At 33.0% G+C, this 27,590-nt stretch overlaps 1 protein-coding gene across 4 annotated transcripts in view; it reads right to left on the bottom strand.

The window, feature by feature from the left end:
• LOC124994084 (transmembrane protease serine 11F) overlaps positions 1-20,744 on the bottom strand; it is a 91,018-nt gene extending 70,274 nt beyond the window's left edge. For 2 of the 4 annotated variants that reach the window (XR_007110449.1, XM_047565771.1), the window contains exon 1: positions 4,265-4,470. Coding sequence is in view for 2 of the 4 variants with exons in the window: in XM_047565771.1 (XP_047421727.1) it covers positions 4,265-4,275 (11 nt within the window). In the remaining 2 variants the exon portion in view is untranslated. Of the gene's footprint in view, positions 1-4,179; positions 4,244-4,264; positions 4,471-20,606 lie in introns of those variants that run through there. The other 2 variants (XM_047565773.1, XM_047565774.1) reach the window with 2 other exon arrangements.
• Between the last annotated feature and the right edge of the window lie 6,846 nt (positions 20,745-27,590).

Genomic DNA, 27,590 nt, shown 5'->3' with positions numbered 1-27,590 from the left:
GTTTGGGCATGCACACTATTGGAATAAAACATAACATATGGAATCTAAAACAACAAATAGAAACATATTCTAATGGTCTTTAAATTGTATTTTGAACTTGGATTTTCAGTAGGTCTATAAAATGCTAAGGCTTTACGATGCCTTAATGACTGTATGATTCAAAAATATAAAAACTTTTTTGCTATTTTCCCCTACATATCTAATCCTGCAGTACTCCAAAGATAAGATATCCTTTTAAAAGATTACTACAAATAATCATTGTAATCTATGGAGACTTGTCTTCCTGATCAAGATACTGGTTTCCATGTTGTCTTCCTACACTCATTCAATGATGGTGAGAAGTTCTGTTTAGATTTTATCAAGGCTTCTTCAAGAACAATGGGAAACTATATTAGTATCTAATGTTTTAAAAACACATTTCATGGGGCTGGGGTTGTGGCTCAGTGGTAGAGCGCTTGCCTGGCATGTGTGAGGCACTGGGTTCGATTCTCAGCACCACATATAAATAAATAATAGAATAAATGTCCATCGACATCTAAAAAAATATTTAAAAAAACACATTTCACAAATGTAGCTTTCATTTATGCAAATAAACAGGAATGGGTCATAGAATGTTAACATATAAATTGAAAATCTACTTTTTAAAAAGGTAGTAGTTAAAGAAATTTTAAAAATTGAGATTTTTGTGAAAAAGTACAAAATTTTATCTCATAATTATCATATTTATAATCCATATCATTTGTCTAATTGCTTATGTTTGCTTTAAGATTGTAAAAACAGTATAAAAGTAGGACAATGTTTGTTGTGTTCTCATACATGTGTATTTTTTTATATATATCTGATATCATATTTATACATATGATATATACACACAACACATGGGTATATACAATGTCTGTAGGTATTTACATATTCATGTAATATGTACTACTAGTACTCTAAAGACTAGTATAGTAGGCATTTATTGAATGAATGAATGGATGGATGAAATTTTAAATCTAGTTCCTGAGCATTTATTTGATGTTCTTATCTCTTCAACAATAAATCCTCATCAGCACCAAACATAAATTTACCTGGAATAAATTCTCCCTACTGTTCAGCTTTGTATTCATCTACTGAATTACTGTATCTCAAATATTTCATAGGCCTTCTTTAATAAATATGTAATGAAAAGTAAACTTGAAATTTTCATTTACTCCTAGCCTTTCCTCTTAGTTCTGTTCTTTAGCTTTAGTCACATGTAATCATAAAGCAACATACAAATGTTGAGACTCTACATTGGACAGGCAAAGTGTTCGGCACTAGTAACACAGAGAGCTCTCTGTTTAACTGGGAAGACGATTTGAAACAAGTAATTAAACATACAGAAGTATGTAATAGAAGTATATACAATGTGTTATGTAGGTTTGAAAAGGATGACTGTGCTTCAAGACTAATCAAGAGGTCAAGAGTAAAATGATACAGAAACTTTGATTAGGATCTTGAAGGAAGACTATGGGGTCTTACCAAACGTGAGGAGGAAGATTCATTGCAGGCTGAGGAAACAACACCTAAACACATAATTTTCTTCCACTCTCTTCCTCCTGTTCTGCAGATGAAAATTGAACCATACAAGTGCACTGATCCCCACTAACAGTTCTAGATTGCAAATTTCATAATTTCTTCTTCTTGCTTAAATTTTTACTGACTCTTGTTTAAAAGTTCAGAAGATTTTAATCTGGTACACAAAGCTCTTCATAAAATAATCACTTTGCTTCATTAGACAATTTTCAACATCTATTTGCAAGCGTAATTAAAATTTTGTGGCCTTTGCCAAGGCTCTTCCCAGCCCAGGATGCATTTTTCTTTTCTTACAACCACTTTCTACTTTTGAAAGACTCCACTCAATTATTACATATCCAGAGAAGCTTTAATGAGGTTGGGTGGTTACCCCCATAACACCCTGTTTGTGCTTCTTATTTTTGATTTATCAGATTGTGCCATTAGGTGTGGCTTATTCAATTACTCTTGAAGGTCTACTTTCTGGCAATCATACCTCTTATCTCTGCCTCACTTTTGGAGAGAACCAAATGTAAGTATTAATGAAAAAATTTAAAGAGTCTATACTCTGGAATAATTTAGATGGTTTGCTCATGCCTTAAGTTAATGTTATCCATATGAACTAGTGGTTAGCTCTTTGAAATCAAAGAGTTGAAGTATTTAAAAGAACTCTAAGATTATCTACTGCAGTATTTTAAAAAATATTTTTGACCATGACCCACAGTAAAAAATGTTTCACATCACAATATGGTACATGCAAAGATTCACAAATCTGAAACATTTCCACTACATAATACTTAGACTTACTAGTTAAAACATAATAAAAGTACAGCAAAATTAATATCAACTATTATTTTATTACTACTTATATGTAACAAGGAAAGTTGATAATGTGAAAATAACCAAATAATAAATCAATAAACCAAAAATAACTTCCTGCTTATCCACAAAAAATTATTTCAAGTCCTATTAAATGGTGGCAAATACCTCCATCCTATTTATTTAGCTATATACTCTCCCCACATTTTACAGATAAAAATGAAATCTTGAGAAGTAAGGGACTTTTCCAGAAAAGTGAGCACAAAGCTGGACCTAGAATACATCTAAATATTATGCTGTTCTTTTTCTACTTCACCACAGAGTTAGGACTTTTGCTAAGAAGCTACAGCTCACATGACTCATTTACTCTAGGAGACTAGATCCCTTGGGCAAAATTCCTTAACTAACGCGCACAATCCATACACTTTGGCAAAATATGTGTACTGGTCTGGAATCCAATTAGAAAGGATATGTGAAATCATCAGACCTATACACTCTGAATCAAAGCTGATGAGGTTTTAATATGGACATTTCATACATCTATAATGATACTTTCAGAGTAGAAGAGTGAGTGATTAGAGATGATACTATAAATGGGGAAGAGAAGAACCAGCTGGTAGAAAAGCCATACGCAGAATTAAGAAATAAATGAACATGAAAGATCTTAAAGTTCTTTGTTAATTCTTTGAAGCTGAAATTGTTAGATATCATATTTAATGAATGTTGGTTAAACATAAAAGTAAGGTTATTTTCTCCTGCACATTTTACCTTGTTCTGCCCTTATTTTGGTAAATAACAAGTAAGTATACTTTCTTATATTTTTAAAAAATCAAAGGGAGATCATTAGAGTAGAGGAAAGGGACTAGGGAAAAGAAGAGGGGAGGGAAAGGGGGAATTAAAAAAGAAAAAGTACAGATATTTTACTATAAGGTGCTATCATGAAAGGGTCTGTGGGGGAAACTTTATGAATGAAATGGACAGTCATTCAGGCTCATGCTGTGATTGAAAAGTAAAATCGGGAGGGGAAGAACACTCATCATTTAAGAGTGCAAGAGCCTACAGGCTTAACGTATTTTATTTAACTGAAGACAAACTCAAATGACTGAGCAATTACAATTATCACAAAATCGTGTTTAAGACTAGGAAATTTGTGTCTGTAGAGATATAAACACCTATTTGAGAAACAAGTTCAGACTAAGCAGGAGTTTAAATGAAATCACTCTTAAATATCATTTACTCTTTTCTGAGTTTAAAAAAAATACCTGAATATTACCTAAATAAAAAAAATATATAAATGTTTTTACCTTCAGATCATTAATTGATCAATTATTTTGGAGTTTAATTATGACAAATGTCATATGGAATCTAAGTTTTGTTAGTTTAATAATTATTATTTATGTATTAATTTTAATTATTTCATTCAAGTGATACAATAATTTCATTACTGTTACATTTTTTAAAATTTAACATTTAAACAAATAAAAATTCTAATAGACTGTCTTCTTCAATTTACACTTTGTTGTCTCAGAAGATATTTCAATAAACAAAAGTGATAAAATATCACGCTGTTGAGAATACTAAAGAAATGAAATAAACTATGTTAAGAACTTTATGATCTGAAGCACAGATTTTTATGTGTTTAAATATAATACAGTTCACATGTTACTACATATCATTTCCATTTCCTTTATCTAGAAAGAAAAGATTACAATGGCCCCTTTTGTTTTAAAAGTCTTACATTGAACTACAACAAAAATAAAAACATAACACAAAATACAATAACACACATAAAAATAATCTTATTTTTAAAGTAATCTGTACCAGGCATCATCTGCACAGCCTGTCTCAGGAGTGGCCAGCATCTGTTCCCATTGATAACTCTTACTGAGAAAAGCTGAGTACTTACGCGTACATCATGGACCCGGACTGGGGCAGGTTCTATTCAGTCACCATCTGATCTGTATCAGCCAGGTCAGGGCTGGGAGGCTAGAAAATAATGATAGTCACTAGCACAAGAAAAGAAGCAAGTCTAGCCAGTTTAATGACAGAGGTTTGCCATCTTGACATAGTCTGATAAGAACATGATCAATTCTGTGCCAGCTGTTTCCACACCATGAACTGTAAATACCCACACAGAGAAGCTCCAAGCAGCAAAGGGCTCATGAGGTGCAACTGGTGATGATTCAGAAGGTCACACTTTTCCGGTTGGGGAGGTATGATCAGCATTGAGGTGTGGTCCCAATTGGTTTTTAAAATATACAAAACACTAGAGTACGCTGATAGAACTCCTGACTTCCTCATCAAAACATTCTGTCTCTTCCCTTTGAGGGAATCTGGAAGGTGTGGTGGAGAGAAGTCTTGGGTTCTAGCCTAGAGTACCTATTTCACCTTGGTGGTGTGACTATGGGCAAGCTGCTTAACTTTCTGAAACTTATTTCCTCATAAGTAAAATGGTAGAGTTATATTTGTCTTTTCTAATACTTCCTGTTTAGCTCTGAAATAATTGATTTTATTAAAAAATTTTATTCACCACCAAAAAGTCAAAGAAAGAAAGAAAGAAAAGAACAAGAAAAATCAAAAAGTCAAAACCTCCTTTCACCTTCCTATTATCAGGAATAGTTTAGTCCATCATAATGATGTGAATTCCTCAGTATTTATAATTAATCCCTTTACATACTTGTGTATATTTATGGAGATTTGAGAATGAATACACAAACTTTTAATAAAGATCAGTAAAACATCAGTCAGTATAAACACTAGAAATTTAAGAACTACTTTTAAAGACTCAGAGTCAGGAGATATTAAAAAAACTCTGTAAATGTGCTTTTTTGTTGTTCATACAGAATACCTTTGTCTAAAATATGCAGGTAGAAGCAATCTAATATTAACATTTTGTAATATTATTCTGCTAAAGCATTAATAAGAAATATATTTCCCAAGATTTTTGACAAATGGAAAAATATGAAGCAGAATCTCAGTTTGTATAACCATCAACAATATGAAAAAAGAAATATAATTTTGAGTAGCAATAAAATTTTATAAATAAGTAGTTCACAAAAGTTACCAATAACTTTAACTACATTGAAAACTATAATTTAGCCAAAGCAACTTTCCTCTTTGGTTTGTTTCACAAGTACAATTTATAAAATCAAAGAAAAAGGTGCTAGAAAAATCATGTCAATTTTAGTACATGACTGTATCCTGTTATTATTTTATTTCATAATAATATAGATGCAAATGTTTGTGCTATCTTGAAATTAAAATTGAGTAAAAATTCTTTTAAAATCATCTGAATTCTTATATTAAAACATTTATTTTTAAAAAATTAATATTCTTATAATCCTTATTTGTTAAAATTTATAAAATACTATCAGCCCTCTTTATTAGTACATAATAATGAGGCAGAAAAGAAAGGATGTGTCTTAGGTGGAGAAAATTATGCCATTCAAGAAGCCAGTTCTAGTAAGTATAAGAAACAGCTTTGAGGAGTCTGAAATGAGGTGTGGTGTATACATATTTTTTCTCTTAGTTAACCAAATCAGCATTTTCATATTGAATCATAGCACTTGCAAGAGAAGAACTTAAGTGATACAACAATATGTACTTTCACCATCCTTAAGCACTCAAAGATTGCAACAGAAGCAATCTAATTTTTAAAAGTTCAAAAATAGGTTACCTATCTCAGGAAACCTTTTTAGTGAGTGATTCTTTCGAATTTTCTTTGGTTTGATCTTAAATCTTGCATCTCTTTGCTTTCTTTCCCACTCCTACTCTCAGTAAATAGGTGAAGATGACTTTTTTTATTCTGTGAGGTAAAGTCTTTGCCATAGTAGGAAGGCAGTGCACCAGGCTCCTGGGGAAGGCAGACACAGTCTTCAGTTTTGGCACTGTCGTTAAGAACAGTCAGAATATACTTGGGAATATTCTTAACCTTTCTACCTCTTAGTTTCTCCATGTGTAAAGTGGGGATGACACTTACAACTAGTTTGATAATAGATATAAAAGACTAAAATTAGTATCTGGGTCATAATAAAGATCTCAAAAATGTTAGGTACTTTAACTCTCATTCTTTTCCCCAGAAGTAGCACTATTTTGGTAGTTGTTTTCAACAGTCCTTGAAAGTGATATTTTCCAAATTCTTCTGACATATGTGTTTTTTCATGTTGCCTTGACTTCTTTGTTATGTTATAAATAATGAAAGACGTAGATGTATTAGGTTCTAATTAATGTAGCATCTGGAGATTTTTAATGTTCTTCAAAAGGCTGGATAACTAATCCTGAGGATTGGTTGGCATTAGTAATTTGTATTATAAAAGTGAAATTATTACCCGTGAATTTTACTTAATTGGCTCTCAACATGCTCACACATGCATTGCTGCATGTGGGCAGGTACTATAGTGGTTTCTATTGCTGCATTGTTGATTGATATTATTATCATTCAAAAGGCAATGAGTGTATGTCATAAATTGCCAATGGGCAAAAGTCAACAATGTCATTATAATAAGACATCAGGAGAAAGTTAAAATACTTTGAAGTCTATCACATTTTTTTGTGTGTCTAAAAGAAAAGGAAGGAATAGAAATGTATAACTTTAGAACACACTCTATAAAAACACTGTGGACACAACTGTAATTGCATATCTCAAATTCACTGAATTTTGAACTTAGTAAATCAATGAGTTATGAATGAAGAAATAATTTAACTTCATATCTACTGGTAGCCTATAGATTAAAGGTTGATTTCAGTTTCACTTCTACTTATAAAGCAATCAACATACTATTTTTGCAATTAAGAAGGAACATAAGAGGATTTAGTACATGATCACAACTTCCCAAATGTGAGCACTTGGATCCAAAAGATGCTAGGATGGAAAGAAGAGACTAGCCTGAAGGAAGGCAACAAGCCTCATGGATCAGAATGCATGCATTGTAAGCCTGAGAAAAAGAGATGAAAATGAGGGCCTTTCTAATACTAATACATTTTAGTAATAATTGACATTATTTGTGTTAGAAAACTGAGACAATTAAATTTGAGGACACAACTGTAAGGTTAACTTATATCCATGGATCATTTCCATGTGTTCATTATCACTACTTTTTACATTTTGTGAGGTAGCTGTTGCCTACCTAGATTTTAGGAACATGCAAGATATGTTAAGAATTAGTGGTTATCTCAAAGTTAATAAAATAATGTCAGTAGCACTGAAAATCTGTTTACAATCATCAAATAGCCATTTATTTTCATTTTTTGAGTGATTTATGGAAAAACATTTCTTGTGAAAATGGTTTAACTTGTTGGAAAACATTAGTAGGTTCTGTTGTAATAGAACACGCCATCAACTTCAAGTCAAATTTTAGGTAATTATTTATACTTTCAGAATCTATATTTATGTATTTGCTCCTTTCATAATGCTTTCAACCTGGTTCTCTAAAAAGAATAGTTCTCATAAATAAAAGGCTTAATAACATCTGTGTTAACATTTTTTTACATGGTTAATGTAGTCTGAGATTGTATGTTTCTGGGGTTTCATGGTAATGGCTATATTTACTGACTAACACTTGTTATTTAAACAAAAATCTTGAGCCTGAAATCCAACTTAACAGGCAGTTTGAATGTCAGAAATTATTGTAGACAATAAAGGGAAATTTAAATTAACATAAACTTCTAATGTAAAGGATCCTTCTACAAAAAGAATTGACCTTTAAAAATTCTCTTCTGAGCATAGTGAATAGCATCAAAACCAAACATCAAAATCACAGGCAGCCAATAATACTGTGCCAAAGACTGATCTAGGAAGGGATTCTCAAGGACTCACAGAGAGTGTTCATGCTTCTCCATCATCAGAAAGAACAGATAGTGCCTTGGATCATTCAAATAGCCTATGACCTTAGAGTGACCAAACTCATGAAGAGCAACAAACAAACCCCATAGTGAATAGCTTTGTGAATAATATGTTTACCTCATTGTGCAAAACTCTGAAGTGAATAGCAAGACTGTAGGCAAGATTACATTTCTTCCATACTGATTACCCTACATCAAAGTGATGAACTGGGAACTCCACATCTAGGTTTTTGCTTCATCTCACAAGTTTTGATATATCCATAGAGTCTTCCCCAAGAACTGATGCTTTTCTTGGACAAGAATCATCTTTGCCTTTCATTCTTATTATTGGTATTCTCTCTGCTTAGGGGTCATGATATGTTTTCAAGTCATTTGTACTTGGTCTCCACTTATTGTCACAGTTCAAACTTGTGCTGAACCACAAGTTTGAAGACATTTAATTCTGAACCTTGCCAGAATGCTTTTACCTAATTTAATCTGCCTCCTTCCTTGAGTAAAATATTTTAACTTTTTCTAGTAATGCAATACTATCTACTTAGTCCTTTTATTTATGAATTTGTATTTTCTTTTTTATGATGAGGTTACTCTTTAAAAATGCAGCATTGATAATGTTCCCTCTGTTTGAGTCACCAAAGATGTGGTAAGAACCACAGGAAATAATTACAGGAACCCTTGGGCTCTGATCTAACACATTGCAAGATTTCTTCACCAAATGTGTGAACTGAAGCAATCTTTCATTGACACATAGGTATACTATTTTTCTATTAGATGGTAGTAGCTATCTAAAAAGAAAGTCTATGAAAATGTCAGAGATGGGGGAAAAAATTCCTAATTTCTTTTCTGGGATAAAGATTAGAAAAAATATGAGAAGGAAGTTAGGATGGGATACCACCCTGGAATTGAATGTCTAAGTAATGAGGATAACCTCCCTAGACCTTGTTTTCTAGGTGGAGAGGTGTGGGTGAATAGATAAGTAGATAGGGAGGAGGAGGAGAAGGAGGGGAGGGCCGGGGGAGAGGAAAGAACAATCATTTTAGGGCTTGCACTAGGTCCAGGCTATACTGATGTGTTTCTGTCACATTTACTGAAATTATAAAATTTTGTTTGTTGTGTGTATGTGCTTTTTTCTAAGAAAAGTTTTATCATTTTCATCAGAGTCACCAGAGTCTATGATACAACACTCATTAAGAATGTTTGAAATAGATTACCTTTGAGGTTCTGTTGGTTAATTATGTCTTATCTTTCCAATGTGTAGTACCCAATCCAACACTAATCTAATTTCTAATGGATTTTATTTCTTGAATGTTACTCTTCTCTCAAAGCCTCAGGAAGAAAGTACATAGGAAAGAATGTTTGGGATGGTCTTGATGATACATGAGCCTCTCTTTCTTCTTTCCTTTCTTTTCTTTTTCTCTTTCATTCTCTACATGCAATCACACTACCCGATGTGGATAGAAATGAATATCACAGACGTTAGAAGAAGCAAGCAAAGGATAAGCAGGATGAGGAAAGACAAGAGCAAGAGTAAAAGAAGCAGACAAAGAGACTAGCAAGAAAATGAAGAGTAGGAAAAAGAAACAGCAAGAGAAAAGGGAGTAGAAGGAAATGGATGGTGAGGATTTGGGGAAGAGACAATCAATAGTACAATAGAAATCATCTCTTGGCCATATGGTTAAGATTTTTAAGATCTTTCATGAGAAAATAAAAATATGTATTTAGATTGTATCTTATATGGTTACACATTCATATGTGTTTGAATGTAAATAGATGGCTGTATGTTTTTATTTTTGAAGTATTCAATAATTATACTTTTATGTAGTTCTCATTCCACAAGATGCATTTATCTAAAATAATCAAATCATCTTGTCATCTTTAGAATTTTAAGTTAAAAATATTTCTAGATACCAGACTCAAACTTTCATTTATTCATGTAGTCATTAAACAATATTTAGTGAGCACCTGCTATGTGCCACACAGGGTGTTAATTGTTGAGCAAACAGCATTCATCTCTGTCTGCAGAAAATCCACAATTGAGCAAATAAGACCAGTACCAAGTAAATAATTAACAATTATTGTTATTGTAGCTCTTGATCCTAAGGTATTGCTACCTAAGAGGATGTTAAATTAATCATGAACTCAAAGAACAATGGGGGAGTCAATGAAGGTGTAAATACAGTTTGATAATACAAAACTGACTTTTACTTACAGAACCTGTCATGAGTCCATCAGCTTATTTGCATACAATATATAAAACAAAGCACTGGGTAAAAATTCCTCTTCCCCATCCTTCCTTCCTAATCATTTAATAGGGACTAGGATTGATGACTTACGAAAATAAACTATATCTATAAAATGTTCCATAGATGCATATTAACATCTGTCTCCCAGAGGTTTTACAGAGATTAAAGTCTGTCCTGTTTGGTATAATATGAAATGCAAAGCCAGTAATACTTGAACTATTTCAAATACAGCATGAAATAAGACTGACAGAAAATGTGGCTTGTTTGGCTTCTCTGGACCCCAGAATCTTCACTGTACTAGTCAAGTAGGCTCCTGTTCCACATTGTACTTCTGCTATCTAAACTATTAGACTGCTGTAGTATGCTATAATTTTCATGAGAAATACACATTCAACATGATTTTGTTGAATTGTGTTTAAGATAATATCTTGAAACCATTTCCTGCTTTCAGAAATTCTGAACCATTTCCAAGAGCAAGCTTTGATTTTTGTCTACTAATTACTGACATTTGGAAAGCATCTAGATTTGTCTGATTCAAAGAGTTCATGAGAGAGGTGAGGTACAAAGTCATTAGTAGAGATGTGGGAGGAAACTACTAGAACCTACTCTACATGAATTTATTTAATATAAAGAATAATGAGAAAGATGAAATGTTCTGACTTTGGCATCTTCATGCAGTTTTGGATGTTAAACGGTCATATGTCACATATGGTGTCCTACATACTCTGATGAAAGACTAGGGGTTCAGCTGATGGTGACACTGATGTTTGTTGGTTTGACTTCATCATATTTTGTTGCATTGCAATTAATGTGTATTGGATTAAGTGAACTATTTAAGAAAAACATTATTTTCCACAGTAAACCATTTTTTCATGGCTATCAGAGTAGTTACCTGATATGAGTGGTATTACCTTTGACTGTAATTAAAAACTGTGTGGTCTTTGAATACTCACAAAACATCATTATATTTGTACTTCCTAACTTAAGTGTTCAGAACCAATAGGGAAAATAATCCAAACAATTGTGGGTCTTTGTATTTTTTGTTTGTTTGTTCCCAAGGTACTCACTACTATCTTTTTTTCTAATGTAAATTGTGTGGGTGTGCATATGTACCTGTGCACTTGTGTGTTTATCTCCAATTCTTCCTATCTACTAAGAAATCAAAGTTGCCTACAAATTAAATTACATATGAAAAAGGGGGAAATTGCCAAACTTATTTGTAGCATCAATAAGCTCTGAATTAGGAAACTTTAGTAAGTAGAATATAATAGAGGAATTCAAGGAATTTCCTAGCCATCAAAACTTTGGTGAACGGGTAGATACATTCTAATATGAAGACACAAAAATTGTCCTGATCACTTACACAAATGTCTCAGTAAGCCGTATGTTTCTACTTGTGTTTTTAAGGTCAAATGGAAGTTTAGGAACACCTGAGGCCATATTTTAACTTAACATATCAAAGTGTTCACATCCAATAAAATAAGGTATGCCACCTTAGCTTTCATATTGTGGGCAATTATATTTCTCATGATGGAAACAATTCCCTGGAAATGTAAAAATAAAACAAGACAAACTAATTTGGGCCTTTGTTGATTCACAATGTTATTTTTATCCCTCCTTTGCTCATTTTGACTGAAACTCCCTGTGATGGCTACTTTGTATATTTTTTTCCACATTTTTTTATTGGTGCATTGTAATTGTACATAATGACAGGATTTGTGTTACATATTTGTACATGCACACAATGTAACTATAATTTGGCTAACATCACTCCCCAGCACTTCCTCTTCCCTCCCCTACTTTGTTATATTCTTTGTGTGTGTGTGTGTGTGTGTGTGTGTGTGTGGTGCTGGGGATTGAACCCAGGGGTGCTTAACCACTTAGCCACATCTCCTTGCTTTATATATTACTTAGAGACAGGGTCTTGCCGAATTGCTAAGTGCTTCACTAAGTTCCTCACGCTGACTTTGAACAAGCAATCCTCCTGCCTCAGCCACCATGCCTGGCTACTTTGTACATTCTTGATTTAAACATTCAGTTTTGATATTATCCCCATTCTCACATTGATGAGATGCTTTATCTTCCTACTTCTGAAAATATTCAACCCATTTTATGAGAATTTTTCCTTCAACACATTTTTACCACTATGTGTACTTCCATTATTGCTTAATAAAATCTGAGGTATAACAGGTATTCAACAAAAGTCTATAAACAACTGGAACAATTTTTTTTAAACAATGTATGAGTTGAACTGATTTTACCTGAAAAACAAAAGACAAAGAGACCTAATAACTTTTACTTTTTTCTTTCTTTCTTTTTTTGGTACTGGGGATTGAACCAAGATGCTTTACTATTGAGCTACATCCCCAGCACTTTTTAATTTAATTTTGGAGACAGGGTCTCACTAAGTTGCTGAGCCTGGTCTCAAACTTGCAATCCTCCTGCTTCAGCCTCCCTACTTGCTGGGATTACAGGCATGTGCCATCACAGAGAATGCCTGTCAAATGGAAGAGATTCTCTTATTTTCCTTCTGTCCAGTGGTGATAATAAAACCAATGAATGGAAGTTACAAAGAAAAAGATTTTTCTAATTTTTTAAGAAGAGTTTTTACTCAATTTGTAATTAGTGTTGACCAAAATGGGAACTACCTTCTTAACCATGATTTCATACTCTCTGGGGAATGTTTAAACAGAATATGAATGAAAAATTTACTGAGGCTATTATACAGTAGGTTTATATACTGGATAGGAAATTGGATGCTTTATTTTATCTAGGAGTCTGTTTATTCATATAGTGTATTCCCATTAAAAAAAAAAAATCTATACCTCCTTTCTTCATTTCCTTTCACACACTTCATTAGTTTTCAGGAAAAGGTTTTGAACTAAAACGTTTAATTTTTTTTTTTTTTTTTTTTTTTTTTTTTTTTTTTTTTTTTGCAGTGCTGGGGCCTAAACCCAGGTACATATACTGTACAAGTGATCTGTCATTGAGCTACATCATCCCTAGTCTTAAAAGATATCTCTTTTGAATAAGCTTTACACGTTACCTGCTTTGTAAACTGGGCAAGTTTACCTAACTCTATGAATCTCAGTTTTCTCATCAGTAGAAGAGGGATGCTAATATCTACTTTATTCCAATATTGAATACCAAATGAAAAAATGAATAGTTACTTCAGGAACAATTCTTCAAATTGCTTCTGAAAAATTATCAGACAATAAGGAAATAATATTTCCCTTACTTCCTTCTTTCAAGAAATATTTACCTGAATGATTAATGCCACCAATATTTGATTCTTACTACCTTTTCTTCTTCCTAGTTACTTTCATCTCCTGCTTTCAATATGAAATCCTATTTTTGATCACAATCAATACTAAATATCACTTACATTTTAGCTTACAGATGACTTTTTCACATACTTTGACAAAGTCTCTCCACTCCCAAAGGGTTGGATGGTGGTACATAAAAATTGAGACTTGGCATAGTTCCTTGTGTCCTTATCTTTCTAATGATCTCTGTTTTCATTCATGTCTTCAAGCCTTCAAGTGGGAGGTTCCTACACTAGACTTTTGGATTTTTCCTTTTCCAAAACAATGTGTCTTTCAAGAGTTAATCCATTCTAATGACTTTATAGAAGTCTCTTCTTTCAGACAACTTCTTAATCTGTATCTCCACTTACCCATTGCAGTTGTAGTTTTAATAGATGACCTACTAAGCTTTCATTATCTTACCATGACCTTGTTTAATCACATATTTTAAAAATATTTTATTCACCTACTATGTGTCAGACATGGTACCTGGAGCAACACTACAGATAAAATGGTAAGTATGACAACACCACTCTCCTCTCAGAGAATTTATAGTGGTCAGCTGTCTATCTCGTATTCAATCTTTCCACTTACAAGTTTATCTGTATAAGTTGGTGGCACCATCCTATCTCTAGTCACCTGCTTTCAAAAATTGAAGGGTATATATACCACATTTTCTTTATCTATTTGTCTGTTGAAAGGCATCTAAGTTGGTTCCATAGTTCGGCCATTGGGAATTGAGCTATATTGATGTGGTTGCATCCCTTAGTGTGCTGATGTGTCAAAATGCATTCTGCGATCATGTGTACCTAATTAGAACAAATTTTTAAAAAAGAAAAAAAAAATTGAAGATAACCTTCATCTAGGCTTCTATGTCATTCTCTGTATCCATTCAATGATTTGGATAATTAGTCCTTCAAGTAGTTTCTTTAGCTCACATTTCCCCCTCTCTTTTTCCCAGTTTAGCTTAGATTGTTGGAACAGTTTTCTAGCTGAGCTCCATGACCCTTGTTCTTTTCTCTTTCCACTGCCCTTTATGCTAATTAAAAAGTAAATTGCCCACAAACATTGGTTTTGACATGTGACTATTAAAATATTTAATGACGCCCTATTTTATACCTCATCAAGAACTGAATGAATGAAATTCAGAATCCTGTAAGAATCAAATTCATTCCAACTACATTTCTCATGATACATTACATCACGAACTTCCAAGTCTTATTAAGTTTATTATTATTTATCATCCTTAAAACATGCAGTACTTATTTTAACTATGTGATTTCTCTTCTATTATCACAGCCTCCTCACATTTAGGTGTTCTCCCTGTCATTTTCCCTCATTTAAATATGATTCTGTAAAAGTTCAACCTAATTATCATCTCCTCAATGAAATCTCTAACACTTTAGGTAGTTTAAAGTACAGTTCCAGATACAGATTGCTTAGACCCAAAACCTCCTTCAGTCACTAATTTTGTGGCCTTGGTTAAATCCTTTAATCTTTCTATGCCTTAATTTTTTCACCTGTAAAAGAAAGATGAAAATAGCAACTATATTTTAGAACAACTGTTAGTAACAGATTAAATAATGAATGTAAATTCCTTGGAGTATTATATGGCAAAAGTAATCACTCAATAACCATTACATTATCATCAGTAGCTTACAGTGGTAATATGTTATTCCAGAACTGTTAATCTCTCCTACAGTAGACTTTTCTATCATTTATAATCAATGTTGCACAATTTAGTCCTGAATGATATGCAGGTTTGTCTTATTTACTCTTGTGTATATTCTGATTTTGTCTCCAGAACTCCATTTAAAATTCTGAAGAACAGAAATGGAAACTTTTGTTTCTTAGTTGTCCTCTAGTGTCTGGTCTAGACCCATGGTAGGTAATCAATTAACTGGCTGATTTGTCCTAAACTGTTCTGAAAGTTGGAAGTACGATATGTTCCCTCTTCCGTTTTGACCCAGGAAGTGAAAACAACTTCATATATACAAGTTGCTTTGTTGACTTTCCAGAATTCTCTAAGAACTTTCTTTCTTAACTGATAAAAAAAAATCTTATAATAAATTATTCTTCAAAATCAGGATAACCATTTCCTCTAAACAGTTTCCTTGTTTTATTAGTGGCTGATTTAGGTTTTTCTAGTGACTTAAATAAAGAGTTGTAACTTGATGAAAAAGACTGGTATGTCATAACATGGAACTTCCATTGCTGTTATTAAAGCTGGAGTTAGGGAGTGTAGAAGCTGTCTATTCTGCATGCAGGAAATAAGGGAGTCTATTATTTATAAAGAATTTAAACTATAAGGAAACCAGTTAAGGCCGGTGTGGTTATTATTATCACCCTGTATCCACAGTTCTAAACAACATCATTGATAAAATGTCCCTCCCTTCTGGAGGTGGATAGTTCTCACTGACACCCACCCCCACCCCACCTCCTACATCACTGCTCTAAAATTATCTTTGTGGAAATAAGATTTTTCCTGGTCAATATGGAAGTTCTGACATATCTTAGTGTAGCTTTTTTTTTTCTTACTATTTTCCACAGTAAAAGCACATTTTATATCACAGCATCATACATACATAGATACACACATTTGCACAAAATAGTCATCTTTATTATTGACAGATTATGGCATTAATATTGAGAAATATCTTTAGCCAACCAAATGGGAATTACCAAGAAACATTCTAAAAGTAGTTTCTCTGGGGCCTATGAACTAGAAATAATTCAAATGAAAATCAGTTAGGCTTTTGATATTGAGGAGTGAAAACAGAAATGAAAATCCTGATTGATTTTCCTTGGCCTCTTCAGGAAGCAGCATAGACAACAGGGATAATAAGCAGGAAGACCAAATTCTAGGATGGGGAGTGGGTGTTACCCAAAGCCTTTTCACCTTTACCCTTTGAAATTTCTATTTCCAAGTTTGGCGTTGTCATTTCAATTTCTCCCCAACCCTAAACCCTATCCAGAATATACTTTTTACTCTCATTTAATTCTGGTCAATTTCATATTTGATTTCCAATTCACATGACACTGACATTCATTACTATCTACCTTTCTCTAAACCATGTGTTTTGTTTCATTCATCTCCAGTGAGTGTACTAATTCCTTGGTTATCTCTCTCACTATCAATGCATAATTCAAGTACCTGTCACTGGAGAGGTTACTTTATGCCTGTAATTCATGAATGAAACCAGTTATGGTGTAATTTTGCCGGTTGGGATTTCTTTATGAAAACTATAGTTAGATGCCCAGGTAACAACAAGATGAGAAGCTTATGCTTTAATGACACATCTCAAATATTGCAAATTATTCTCTCTTATCTGCTCTTTGTTTAAGGATAAAGACCAGTTGTAAACAAGGACAATTATTATTATATAATTTCCACAAATTTATTATAGTTAACTAAAATGTATCAAATATCTTTAGGTAAAGATTTAAAAGAGGATGATTTATTACTAGTTCTGTATAAATAGTCAGACAGCTATTTTACACTGAGGAGATGATGACTCCAAACCTGTTTCCATAGGAATTGCAGGGATTGATTATTGATATACTTTTTTTTTCCTAGTTAGTGTTAATATAGGTTATTATTTACCTTAAATTATTTTTCCCCATTATTAAAATAAGGAATTTAAATATCAACAGTTTTCTTCATGTCCATGATACTATGATATGACATGAAATCATAAAAGGGGATTTAAGTATTGATATCAGATAGGTTAAAATATTATTTGCAGGTGCTGAAATTTTCATTAAAAATCCAAGCTACTTAAGAGGAAAACTACTATCAAAAAATATTTCAGAGACTTGATACAAAATATAAATATATCACATTTAATAACTTTATCATTATTAGCCAGCTGTAATAAAATATTTCATTCACAAGAAAGCAAAAATGATACAATATAACTAGTAATAGCCCTAATTAATGTACTGGACCCATATAGTGAAAACTACATGCATTTTAAAGAGAAAATGACTATGTGGAAAATATTACAAAAAGGACGTATTTATACAATGATAGACATACTTTTTTATATGCAAGCACTGGCAGTAGGCAATTATTTAACTAGTGTAATTTATTTTTAATGTGAAATTTATACTAGGTTTTAAGATGAAGAAGAAGATGAGTAGTACGAGGAGTAAAAAAGAGAAGAAAATGGGTGGAAAACAATTTTTAAAGAAATTAAGAGGAAGAACATAAAAAGTTCTGGAGATTACAATACTCAAATGTTTCTTTAGATATAAACTTCAGAATGTTCTCAGATCATAACTCTTCAAATATTATTTTCTTTAACCTCTCAGAGACATCAACTTAAGTAGCAATGTTCCTCAAATAATCAAAGTAAAAATATATATATATAGATAGATAGATATGTATATATCTACATATATATTTTTTTACAAAATAGGTGTCATAGCAACAACTAAGACAAATCTGATTCAGCATAGAATTTGTCAACCTCTAATTTAATGTCTCAAAACATTAATTTAATAAAATTAAGGCCCCCCTCCCCCAGTGGACTGGCTGAAGGAGTGTGAAAGTTTCAAAGAGTACTGATTTTGGTCTATGGAATGACTATAGAATAGTGGTTCAGTATTTACCACTCAGGATCAAAAATTATGTATACCAAACAGAGGAGAGCTATAGAGAATAAGTAACAGTGTAGATTTAAAAAAAAAAAATTGTTAACTAAGAAACCTGATTCTAATTTCTGGAATTAATCACCCACTACCTGATATATTTCTGCCTTTCTCTTTCACCCACTACCTGATATATTTCTGCCTTTCTCTGGATCTGTTTTTATTTCTGCCAAAAGTAAGTTTGGACTTCATTATTTCTGATACCTTCTTCTATTCTAAAATAATTATACTTTTGTGATTCTAATAATCTAATCTAGGAAAAACCTAGGACTATTTTTATGAGACTGAAACAAAGTTCTGATCATCAAGAAGTATATATTGCTAGAGATCCTCAGTATGATTGTGAAAATGTTATAACTAAAATGTTATGCCTAGGGATAGGAAATAAGCATTAATTAAAACAAAAAATAGCACCAGGAACACCAGCATTACACTTTTTAAAAGTACATGATCTGTTCAGTCATTACATGCATCATCACTATGATAAATATGGATGAACTGAGTCATGGAATGAAAAAATAACAGTAACTTTTTTGTGGGCTTATCTGTTTTTTTAACCTGCCTTTAAGTCTAATAAATCAACATCCTATAAGTGCATAGTTCTGTTATGAGCAGAGTACAGAATTAAGTCAGGTTTCCTCATATTTTTTGATTTTAAGACACCTTCATATTCCTAAAAATTATTAAGGATGTCAAAGGGTTAGGGTTTATGTGAGCTATTGATACTTACCATATTAGAAATTTCAACAAGAAATTTTAAAGTTTGATTGATTTATTTGAAATAATAATTAACAATTACATATATCATATTTATATTGAAATTACATTTTCTCCTTCCAAATTATGAATTCCATTTTATATTTATCCCCTTTTGAATTCAATGTATTGTGATGTTTTGTCTTTATTGAAGCATTTTAAGAAAATCGTGATTCACACAGATATGTAATTAGAAGAAATATTCTAATAACTTTTCCAAATAATTGTGGCTATACTTGATTGTACCCTAAAACTTGAAAAGAATTACTTTCTTAAAGGTTAGTTATAACACAGAATCAGAAGTAATATAAATCTATGTTTTTACTCTGTTATGTTAAAACTCACCAATCTCAATCACAATGAGTGGATCTTTTGTAACATTCATGTGTCATGCACTAACTATTGATAAAGTATTGGTTCACTTAATTTACAGTCATGCAGTTCTCCCAAATATTGAGACATTTCATTATGTAATGACGAAAAAGAGCATTCCTTAATATCGACATCAATCTCATTCATAAAAAATATTTAAGTTTGGGAAACCCTCAAATTCAAAAGGAAGTACATAAGCTTTAAGAAATTCTGAGTTTCACATAAGAGTTTGAATTTTATCTCTAAAAACAAATTCTTGTTTTTTTTTTCCTGAAGTGATAAAATCAATTCATTCATTTTTAACAAACTATCTGCCAAAAATCTAAGTCTAAATAAACCTGGTGTGTCAGTAGTTCTTTCAGGTAAAATGGTGCTACATATTAAATAGTAGATATTTAAGCTCTTAACTGCCCAAGACCTTCCCTAAAGACAGTTACTGTACTTCGGTATGTAGAAGGTTTATACACTTTTCATTTTATCATCCAACTCATTAAATTAGATCTGTATAAGATGATCAAGTTTTAATAAATTAATAATTTACACTGCTTCACCAAGAATAGTCTCAAGTGCAACTGGACTTCTTTTTTTCTGGAATGGTGGAAGTGACAAATTCAATGACACCTGGCAGTTTGGTGACACTGTCTTAATTCACCCTGCAGTATCAGTAGTTTTACTCATCGTTGCTTTTCCCCATCAGTACAAATGTTAACACAGTGAATATGTCAAATGGTACTTGAATATTATTATGAAATGATTCAGCAATCCAAAAGTCTTAGGAATCCACTGGTCCTTGTGGTACAAACTTTGAGAAGCACTGATTTAAACTTTTCAAACAAAACAAATGCCATTATAAACTTCTGAAGATATTTCTAAATTGACTGTAAGAATATTTCTTAATAATAACTTGAAACATATAATTATTAATTTAAGGTTTGAGAGGCAAGAATAAAATTTGAATATGAGAGAGTTTAAATGTAAGAATCAGAAATAATTTTTTTGAAAAGCCCTCCAGAAGAAACTAAACAGAGCAGAAGGAAGTAATACAAACATTTTAAAATAATGTATTAATTGTTTTCCATACCTTGCAATTTATAATCTTGGAATAGTTCCAACATCAGATAACATCTGCTTTTTGTAGCTGGTAGCAGTTGAAAAAAATTCTTGAAGGAAAAGTCTAGAATCTTACTCCTGAGATCCAAAATAGAAGAATGACATGCAGTCACCCTCTTTCTCCCAGGACTTAATCCTTTAAGCCTGACTCAGCCATGGGCTATAGATTCAAAAGGGTTTTTACATCTGAAGGAAGGCACATGCCATCTCTGCTTAGCCAATCATAGAGCCATGCTAAAAACAACAGCCAGTCAATTGAGACATCATCTAATGACCTTAAGCACCACTGTCATTATCTGCAGCTCTCTCCCAGAGAAATCTGAGGACAGCACACATTCCATCAGGTCTTACAGCTTCCAAAATGTAGAAAGAAGCATTGTTATGTTCATTTTATACATGGGTTAAAAAATTTGGTCAAAACCTCAGAAATTCTCAAAGGCAAAAAAATATCAATCAAAGAACTTGGATAAGGGATCTTTATTTCAAGAATATTTTCTTTTGTGCTACTGAAGAAAATGAATAGGAAATAATCCCTACAATAATAATTTTTGGAGTGCTTTTTTCTAGCACACAAAATGACTTTGCAATACTTAAATGTGTGCTGATGAAGTGCGCCATCATAAAACTAACATTTATTCAGTTCTTACTATTGCAAGATATGCTTTTAGTCACTTGAACGGTTTGAATGTGTCCTCTAACGCTCATGTAATGAAAACAACTGTCAATACAATAGCGTCTGGAGGTAGTTGGGTCAAAAGGGCTCTGCGCTCATGAATGGATTAATGTCACTATAATGGGAATAGGATTGTTATTCTGAGAGTGGGCTTGTTATAAAAGTGAGTTCCACCTTTTCTTGTTCCCTTTCTCTCTGTTTCCCTCTCTTTCTCCCTCTCTCTCTCTCTCTCTCATGCCTTCCACCATGAGATGATGCAAGATGTTCCTTGCTAGATGCCAGCAAGGGACTTCCTTGATATCGGTTCTCCATTCTCCATAACTGCGAGCCAAATGAGTTTCTTTTATTTACTAGTTACCCAGTAAGTGTTACTCTGTCATAGTGACACCAGCTGGGCTAAGACTGGCAACAAAAAAGAGTAGTTAAAGGATTGAGTGATATTAATATTATAAAAATTATTCACAATACCTTTAATGTTTATTTGAACTCTAGTTTAAAAGGCTATTGAGCAACTATCTCAAGAAAATAATTATAGCTACATTTTGACTGTAAATTATTGGTAATTAACAAAGACGATATGTTCAAACTACTATATACTATGCTATTAGTGCAGTTTTGGCAGCAGTAGATTGTATCTAACACTTGAAAGATGAAACAACTAAGAGTTATAAGCCTCCTTAACAACTGCTTATTACAGGGTAACTTTTTGCTGAATCCTCTACTGCTTTCCAGCCACTAAGTCTTTAAAATTCTCAGACTCAGCTTTCACATATCTTCTCTATCACATATACTCTTCTTATCCACAAAAAGACTGCTAAAGTTCATCAATTTGGCAAAGTAGTGGGTTAAAAAATCAGTAGCTTTCCTATATACCAACAATGAATCTGCTGAGAGAGAAATCAGGAAAACAATTGCATTCACAATAGCATCAAACAAAAAATAAAAAAAATCTCTAGGAATAAAATAACTAAGGAGGTGAAAGACCTCTACAAGGAAAAATATAGGACATTGAAGAAAGAAACTGAAAAAGAAGACAAAAAATGATGGAAAGTCCTCCCATGATCATGGACCAGCAGAATTAATGTTATTAAAAAGGTTCTATGACCAAAAGCAATATACAGATTCAAGCAATCCCCACAAAAATACCAATGACATTCTTCACAGAAGTAGAAAAAAGAAGTTCTAAAATTCATTTGGAAGAATAAAAGACAGAATAGTCATAGCAATAGCAATTCTAAAAAAAAAAAAAAAAAAGCAGTTCTGGAGACATTGCAATACCTAACTTCAAATTGTATTACAGAGCTATAATAACAGAGATTGCATGGTACTGGCATAAAAAATGACAGATAGACCAATGATGCAAAATAGAAAACACCAATCCTCAGTCACCTGATTCTTGATAAAGTTGCCCAAATCATAAGACAACCTTCTTTACAAATGGTGCTGGGAAAACTGGATATCCACATGTAGAAGAATAAAACTAGATCCTTCTCTCTCACACTACACAAAAATCATCTCAAAGTGAACCAAAGACCTAGAAATTAGAACCAATAATATGCAACTCCTAGAAGAAAACTTGAAGTCAACACTCCAGCATCTAAAAGGCACAGGCAATGACTTTCTCGATATAACTCCTAAGGCTCAGGAAATAATGTCAAGAGTTAATTAATGAAATGGAATCAAATTAAAATCTTCTGGACAGCAAAACAAGATATTAGGAATGTGAAAAGAGAACCTACAGAATGGGATAAAATCTTTGTTAAGTACTCTTCTGACAGAGGATTACTATCTAGAACATATAAAGAACTCAAACACTTTACACCCAAAAAATTAAATAACCCATTTAATAAATAGGCAAATGAATCAAACAGATATTTATTAAAAGAAGAAATACAAGTGGCCAAGAAATATATGGAAAAATGCTCAACATCACTAGCAATTAGGGGAATGCAAATCAAAAGTAGACTGAGTTTTCGTTTCACACCAGTTAGAATGGCAGTCATCAAGAATACAAATAATCATAAATGCTGGAAAGAAAGTGGTGAAAAAGGAACACTTTTAAACTGTTGATGGGATTGTAAATTGGTATAACCACCATAGGAATCAGTGTGGTGGTTCCTTAAAAGACTGGGAATGGACCCAACATATAACCCAGCTGTATCACTCCTGGATATTTATCCTGAAGAATTAAAGTCATCATGGTATAGTGATACATGCATACTCATGTTTATAGCAGTGCAGTTCACAATAACCAAACTATGGAACCAGCCTAGATGTCTATCAATGGATGAATGAATAAAGAAAATGTGGTATATATTCACAACGGAGCTTTGTGAATATAAAGTCATAAAGAAAAGTAAAATTATGTCATTTTCAGGAAAATGGATGGAACTAGAGACCATTATGTTAAGTGAAATAAGTCAAACTCAGAAGGTTAGGGGTCATATGTTTTCTTTCATATGTGGAACCTAGAGAGGAAAAAGAAAAATAAAGATGGGGGAAGATCTCAAAAAAATGTGGGGGAAAAAAAAAAAACCTTGTTAATAAAAAGAAAAATCCTAAAGTCTCTATCTTCAAAATGTATTTTCAAATCTGACTGCTTCTCACCATCTTTTCTCAATATCATCCTAATCTCAAGTTCTGGTCATTTGTGGACAATTATTATGAAGGTTGGTTTTCGACCTCCTAGAATAGTTGTTGGAGATATTGGATGGGTTGTCTGAACTGGCTGCTGCAGATGATGGGTCAGAGTTCCATTTTCTAAATCACCTATTTTTGTACACTATTTGTATATACTGTCACTTGCTAAGTAAATATTTAATAAGCTACATATAATTCATGACATACAGTTTTAAAATATTTTTCTTTTATAATACTTTTAAATTGTCTCATTAAATATTTTTGTTGTCTTTAAAATCTTGAGTCAATAAACACCTCCAAGTAATACTGTGAATAAATATCTAGAACAAATCCAGTCATTTAATAGCAATCGTTAATAGACTGGGTCCAAGAATTTTTTATTTAAAATGGCAAGGATTTTAACCTAAAATACCCATAAAGAAACCAGTAAGAAAAATATATTTTACTGGAGTTATATAAGGAAATGATGGAGATGAAACAACAAAATAACTACTGAGTATTAATTACTGTCCTATCTCATGGATTTAAAACCACTCCTACTTTGTATAATGAGAATCTAACCAAAGACCTGTGAGAATTGTAGATGGATCAAAGAATCCCATTGTAATATGTGGATGATCCACTTAGAGTCAGCCCCAACCATGGTCACTGCCTTTCAAACACTGTTGTTGCACTAAACCTTCTTCCCTCATTTAGATACGAGGTATCCACTGAAAAGGCTCAGTTTTGGAAAACAAGTCACAATCTGGGATTCCAGATTAGCCAGCAAACCAGAAGTTTGATGTCAGATTGAAAGCAAGCCATCTTGAGCCTTAGAGAAGCCAGGAACCAGAGACAGTTATATGGATTCCTGGGAATGTCAGAATTCTGCCGTATATGTGTCCGTAATTTTGTATTAATAGCTAAACCCTCATATGAGGCTTTATGACATAAATAGAACTTGATTTGGACCCCAGAATGCTAAGCTGCCTTTGAGAATTTAAAACAAAACCTTAGGATACTACCTGTTCCAGGCCTGCCTGCCTTACAAAAGAAGAGCAGACTGTATGCATGGGTAAAAAGATATGGCTCTTACAGTTTTCTTACAGACATTGGGAGACATACTGTGATGAATAGCCTATTGTCAAAGTGGCTTGACCACATGGCAAAAGGATGAATGCTGGCTGAGTGCTAGTAGGATGGGAAGGTAGCAGGCCATCCTATCAGACAACCCAAATGCAAACCACTGATGGGAACCCTAATACCTCCGCTTGAATGGACCAATATGAACCCTTTTATATTGAAGAGGATCAGAAATGACCAAAGAATGGGGTTTTGACAGCACTGCCAGGTGAAGACAACATTCTCATGGACTTATCCTTGTGCCTGAAAGACTGCTCTGGCCCTTGGTAAAGCGGGTACGTGAGAGTATGTCCTACAGGATGGAGACCTTGGTGAATTTCATCAAGCTCCACTCGGGAGGGCCACACCTCCACCAGACTATTCAGCAAGTGATTCAGAACTGTGTCTTACGTATCTGAAACAATCTGAAGACTAACACACAACCACTATAAGAGGAACACAGAATGTATAAACACAGTCTTTTGATGATTGACAAGCAGATTTTGCACAAATGCCCTGTGCCAGAGAAAACGTCAGATATTTGCTTGTACTGGTAGACACCTTCTCTAGATGGATCAAGGTTCATTCTACCAGAAGAGAAAAGGCTTTAGAAACAACCAGAGTCCTCTTGAAGGATCTGACTTCAAGATATGGGCTTCCCTCTTGATAGAGAGTGACAATGGACCATCTTTCGTGGCAGAAGTGACTGACTCAACAAGTGAACACAGCATCGGACAGCTAAGGGAAGTTACATACATCCAGAAGGTCTCAATCTCTAGGGAAAACAGAAAAAATAAATTAGACCTTAAAAAATATGGTGGCTAAAAATGCCAAGAAACCTACCTACAACAGGATAAGTTGTTGCTGATTGCTCTCCTTAATAAAGGTATCTCCAGAAGCAGACTTAAATTGAGTTCTGAAAGAAACAGTATATTAGAGATCCTTCCTGGTACCCTGGGGAGAGGGGAAAATGTGACTATAATGAAAGAAACTAGATTAAAATGGTATGTAAAACTATCAAATATCAATTACTGTACAGGAGTGTATTTCTGCCAGGTCCCCAGCAGGGTTGTAGTCACCTCTTCATCCCTTCCAGTAAAAGTCCAAAAGAAGAAAATGACAACAAGTAAACATCTTCCATTTTAAGACCCCCTTCCTCACCCAATTTCAGGAAGAAGCAGCTTGTTGATGTTATCACCCATTTTTCCATAGAAATACAAGGTAGAAATTGACAATGGGAAAATGTAACAGGGGTTCACTTCCCAACCTTTAGGGAAGCAAGATCATCCTCCCCATCTTAGGCTGAGTTATCTATATTGAGCATACACACCACAGGAATGAACTAACTCAGACTACAATGGTGCAAGAAGATCTAAGAAACAATTATCTCTCAAGCCTTTAAGTGAATTATGACCCCTGACAGGGCACAACTGGAATGTCGCCTTTGAATCACCTCCTTAAATGTCCTCTGTTCCCCCTGATGGTTAGAATCATAACATCTGGGACAGGAGTACCTTGTTTCCTCTTTGCTAGCAAAGCAATAAAATTTCTATTTTTTTTTTCTCAAAAATTTGTTTTCATTATTGGATTGGCTTTCAGTAACAAAACTAGAATAATATTTTCAAAGATTAAGAGAAAATAACAACACCTAGAATTCAATTTAGATAGATGATTATTTAAAGGTCTACTAAGAGAGCTTAGAAGTAGCAATACCTGGAAAGTAGTGATCACACCCAGCATTCCAGTCTCAGATTTTACATTCTACTCTTCACTAAAGGAACCAGAGTTCTTTGGAGAAATAGCTGATTCTAAGGTTGAGTCATAGAAATTACAAAATGAGTTTGGGACATTTTGTTCATCCAGAAAGTATGGAGTTACTCAAGGAATTGTAGAGACATGTGAAAAGTACAGAGGCTAGTATGAATGGGTTCCCACTGACCAAAGTTGGGACAATTTTAAAATCAAAATAAATAGTAATAGTATTGCAATCCATTAAACATAATAATAAACTGAAAAGCAATATTGTTATAAATAAATGAATCAATAAATGGGCAAAGAGTTTTTTTAATTCAATAAATGGGCAAAGTTTTTTTTTTCTTTTCGTAGCAGGATTCCTATCAATAAATGTAAAAATAATAATGGAATTAGAAAAATCATCTCTTGATTGCCATCTGACAGCAGTTGATCAAACAACACAAGTGGGTGCTAAATCTAGTAAGCAAAAGGTTGAATAAGAATAGAATAATTGCATGGATTAAACATATCTCCCACAAAATAATTATTAATTATGAAAAATGATAATGGAACATCCTGGAAAACATCTTCTTAATCAAGTGCTCAACATTAACATCATAATGGGGAAAACAGAAATTGTGTTCTGATAGGATATAACAGGAAGAAAATAGCATTATTTTTGTGATGTTTCTGTCAAAATGCAAAACATCAAGTTGACGAATGTCTACAAAATAAGTTACTTATGGTTTTCAAAGTATTGAGGTCATGAAAATCAAAGAAAGATTACAGGTATTTTCTAGACTGCAT

The sequence above is a fragment of the Sciurus carolinensis genome, chromosome 10 (assembly GCF_902686445.1).
Source record: "Sciurus carolinensis chromosome 10, mSciCar1.2, whole genome shotgun sequence".
In the NCBI taxonomy this organism is placed as follows: domain Eukaryota; kingdom Metazoa; phylum Chordata; class Mammalia; order Rodentia; family Sciuridae; genus Sciurus; species Sciurus carolinensis.
The sequence above is the reverse complement of the archived record's forward strand: the minus strand, read 5'-3'. Positions and strand labels throughout refer to the sequence as shown.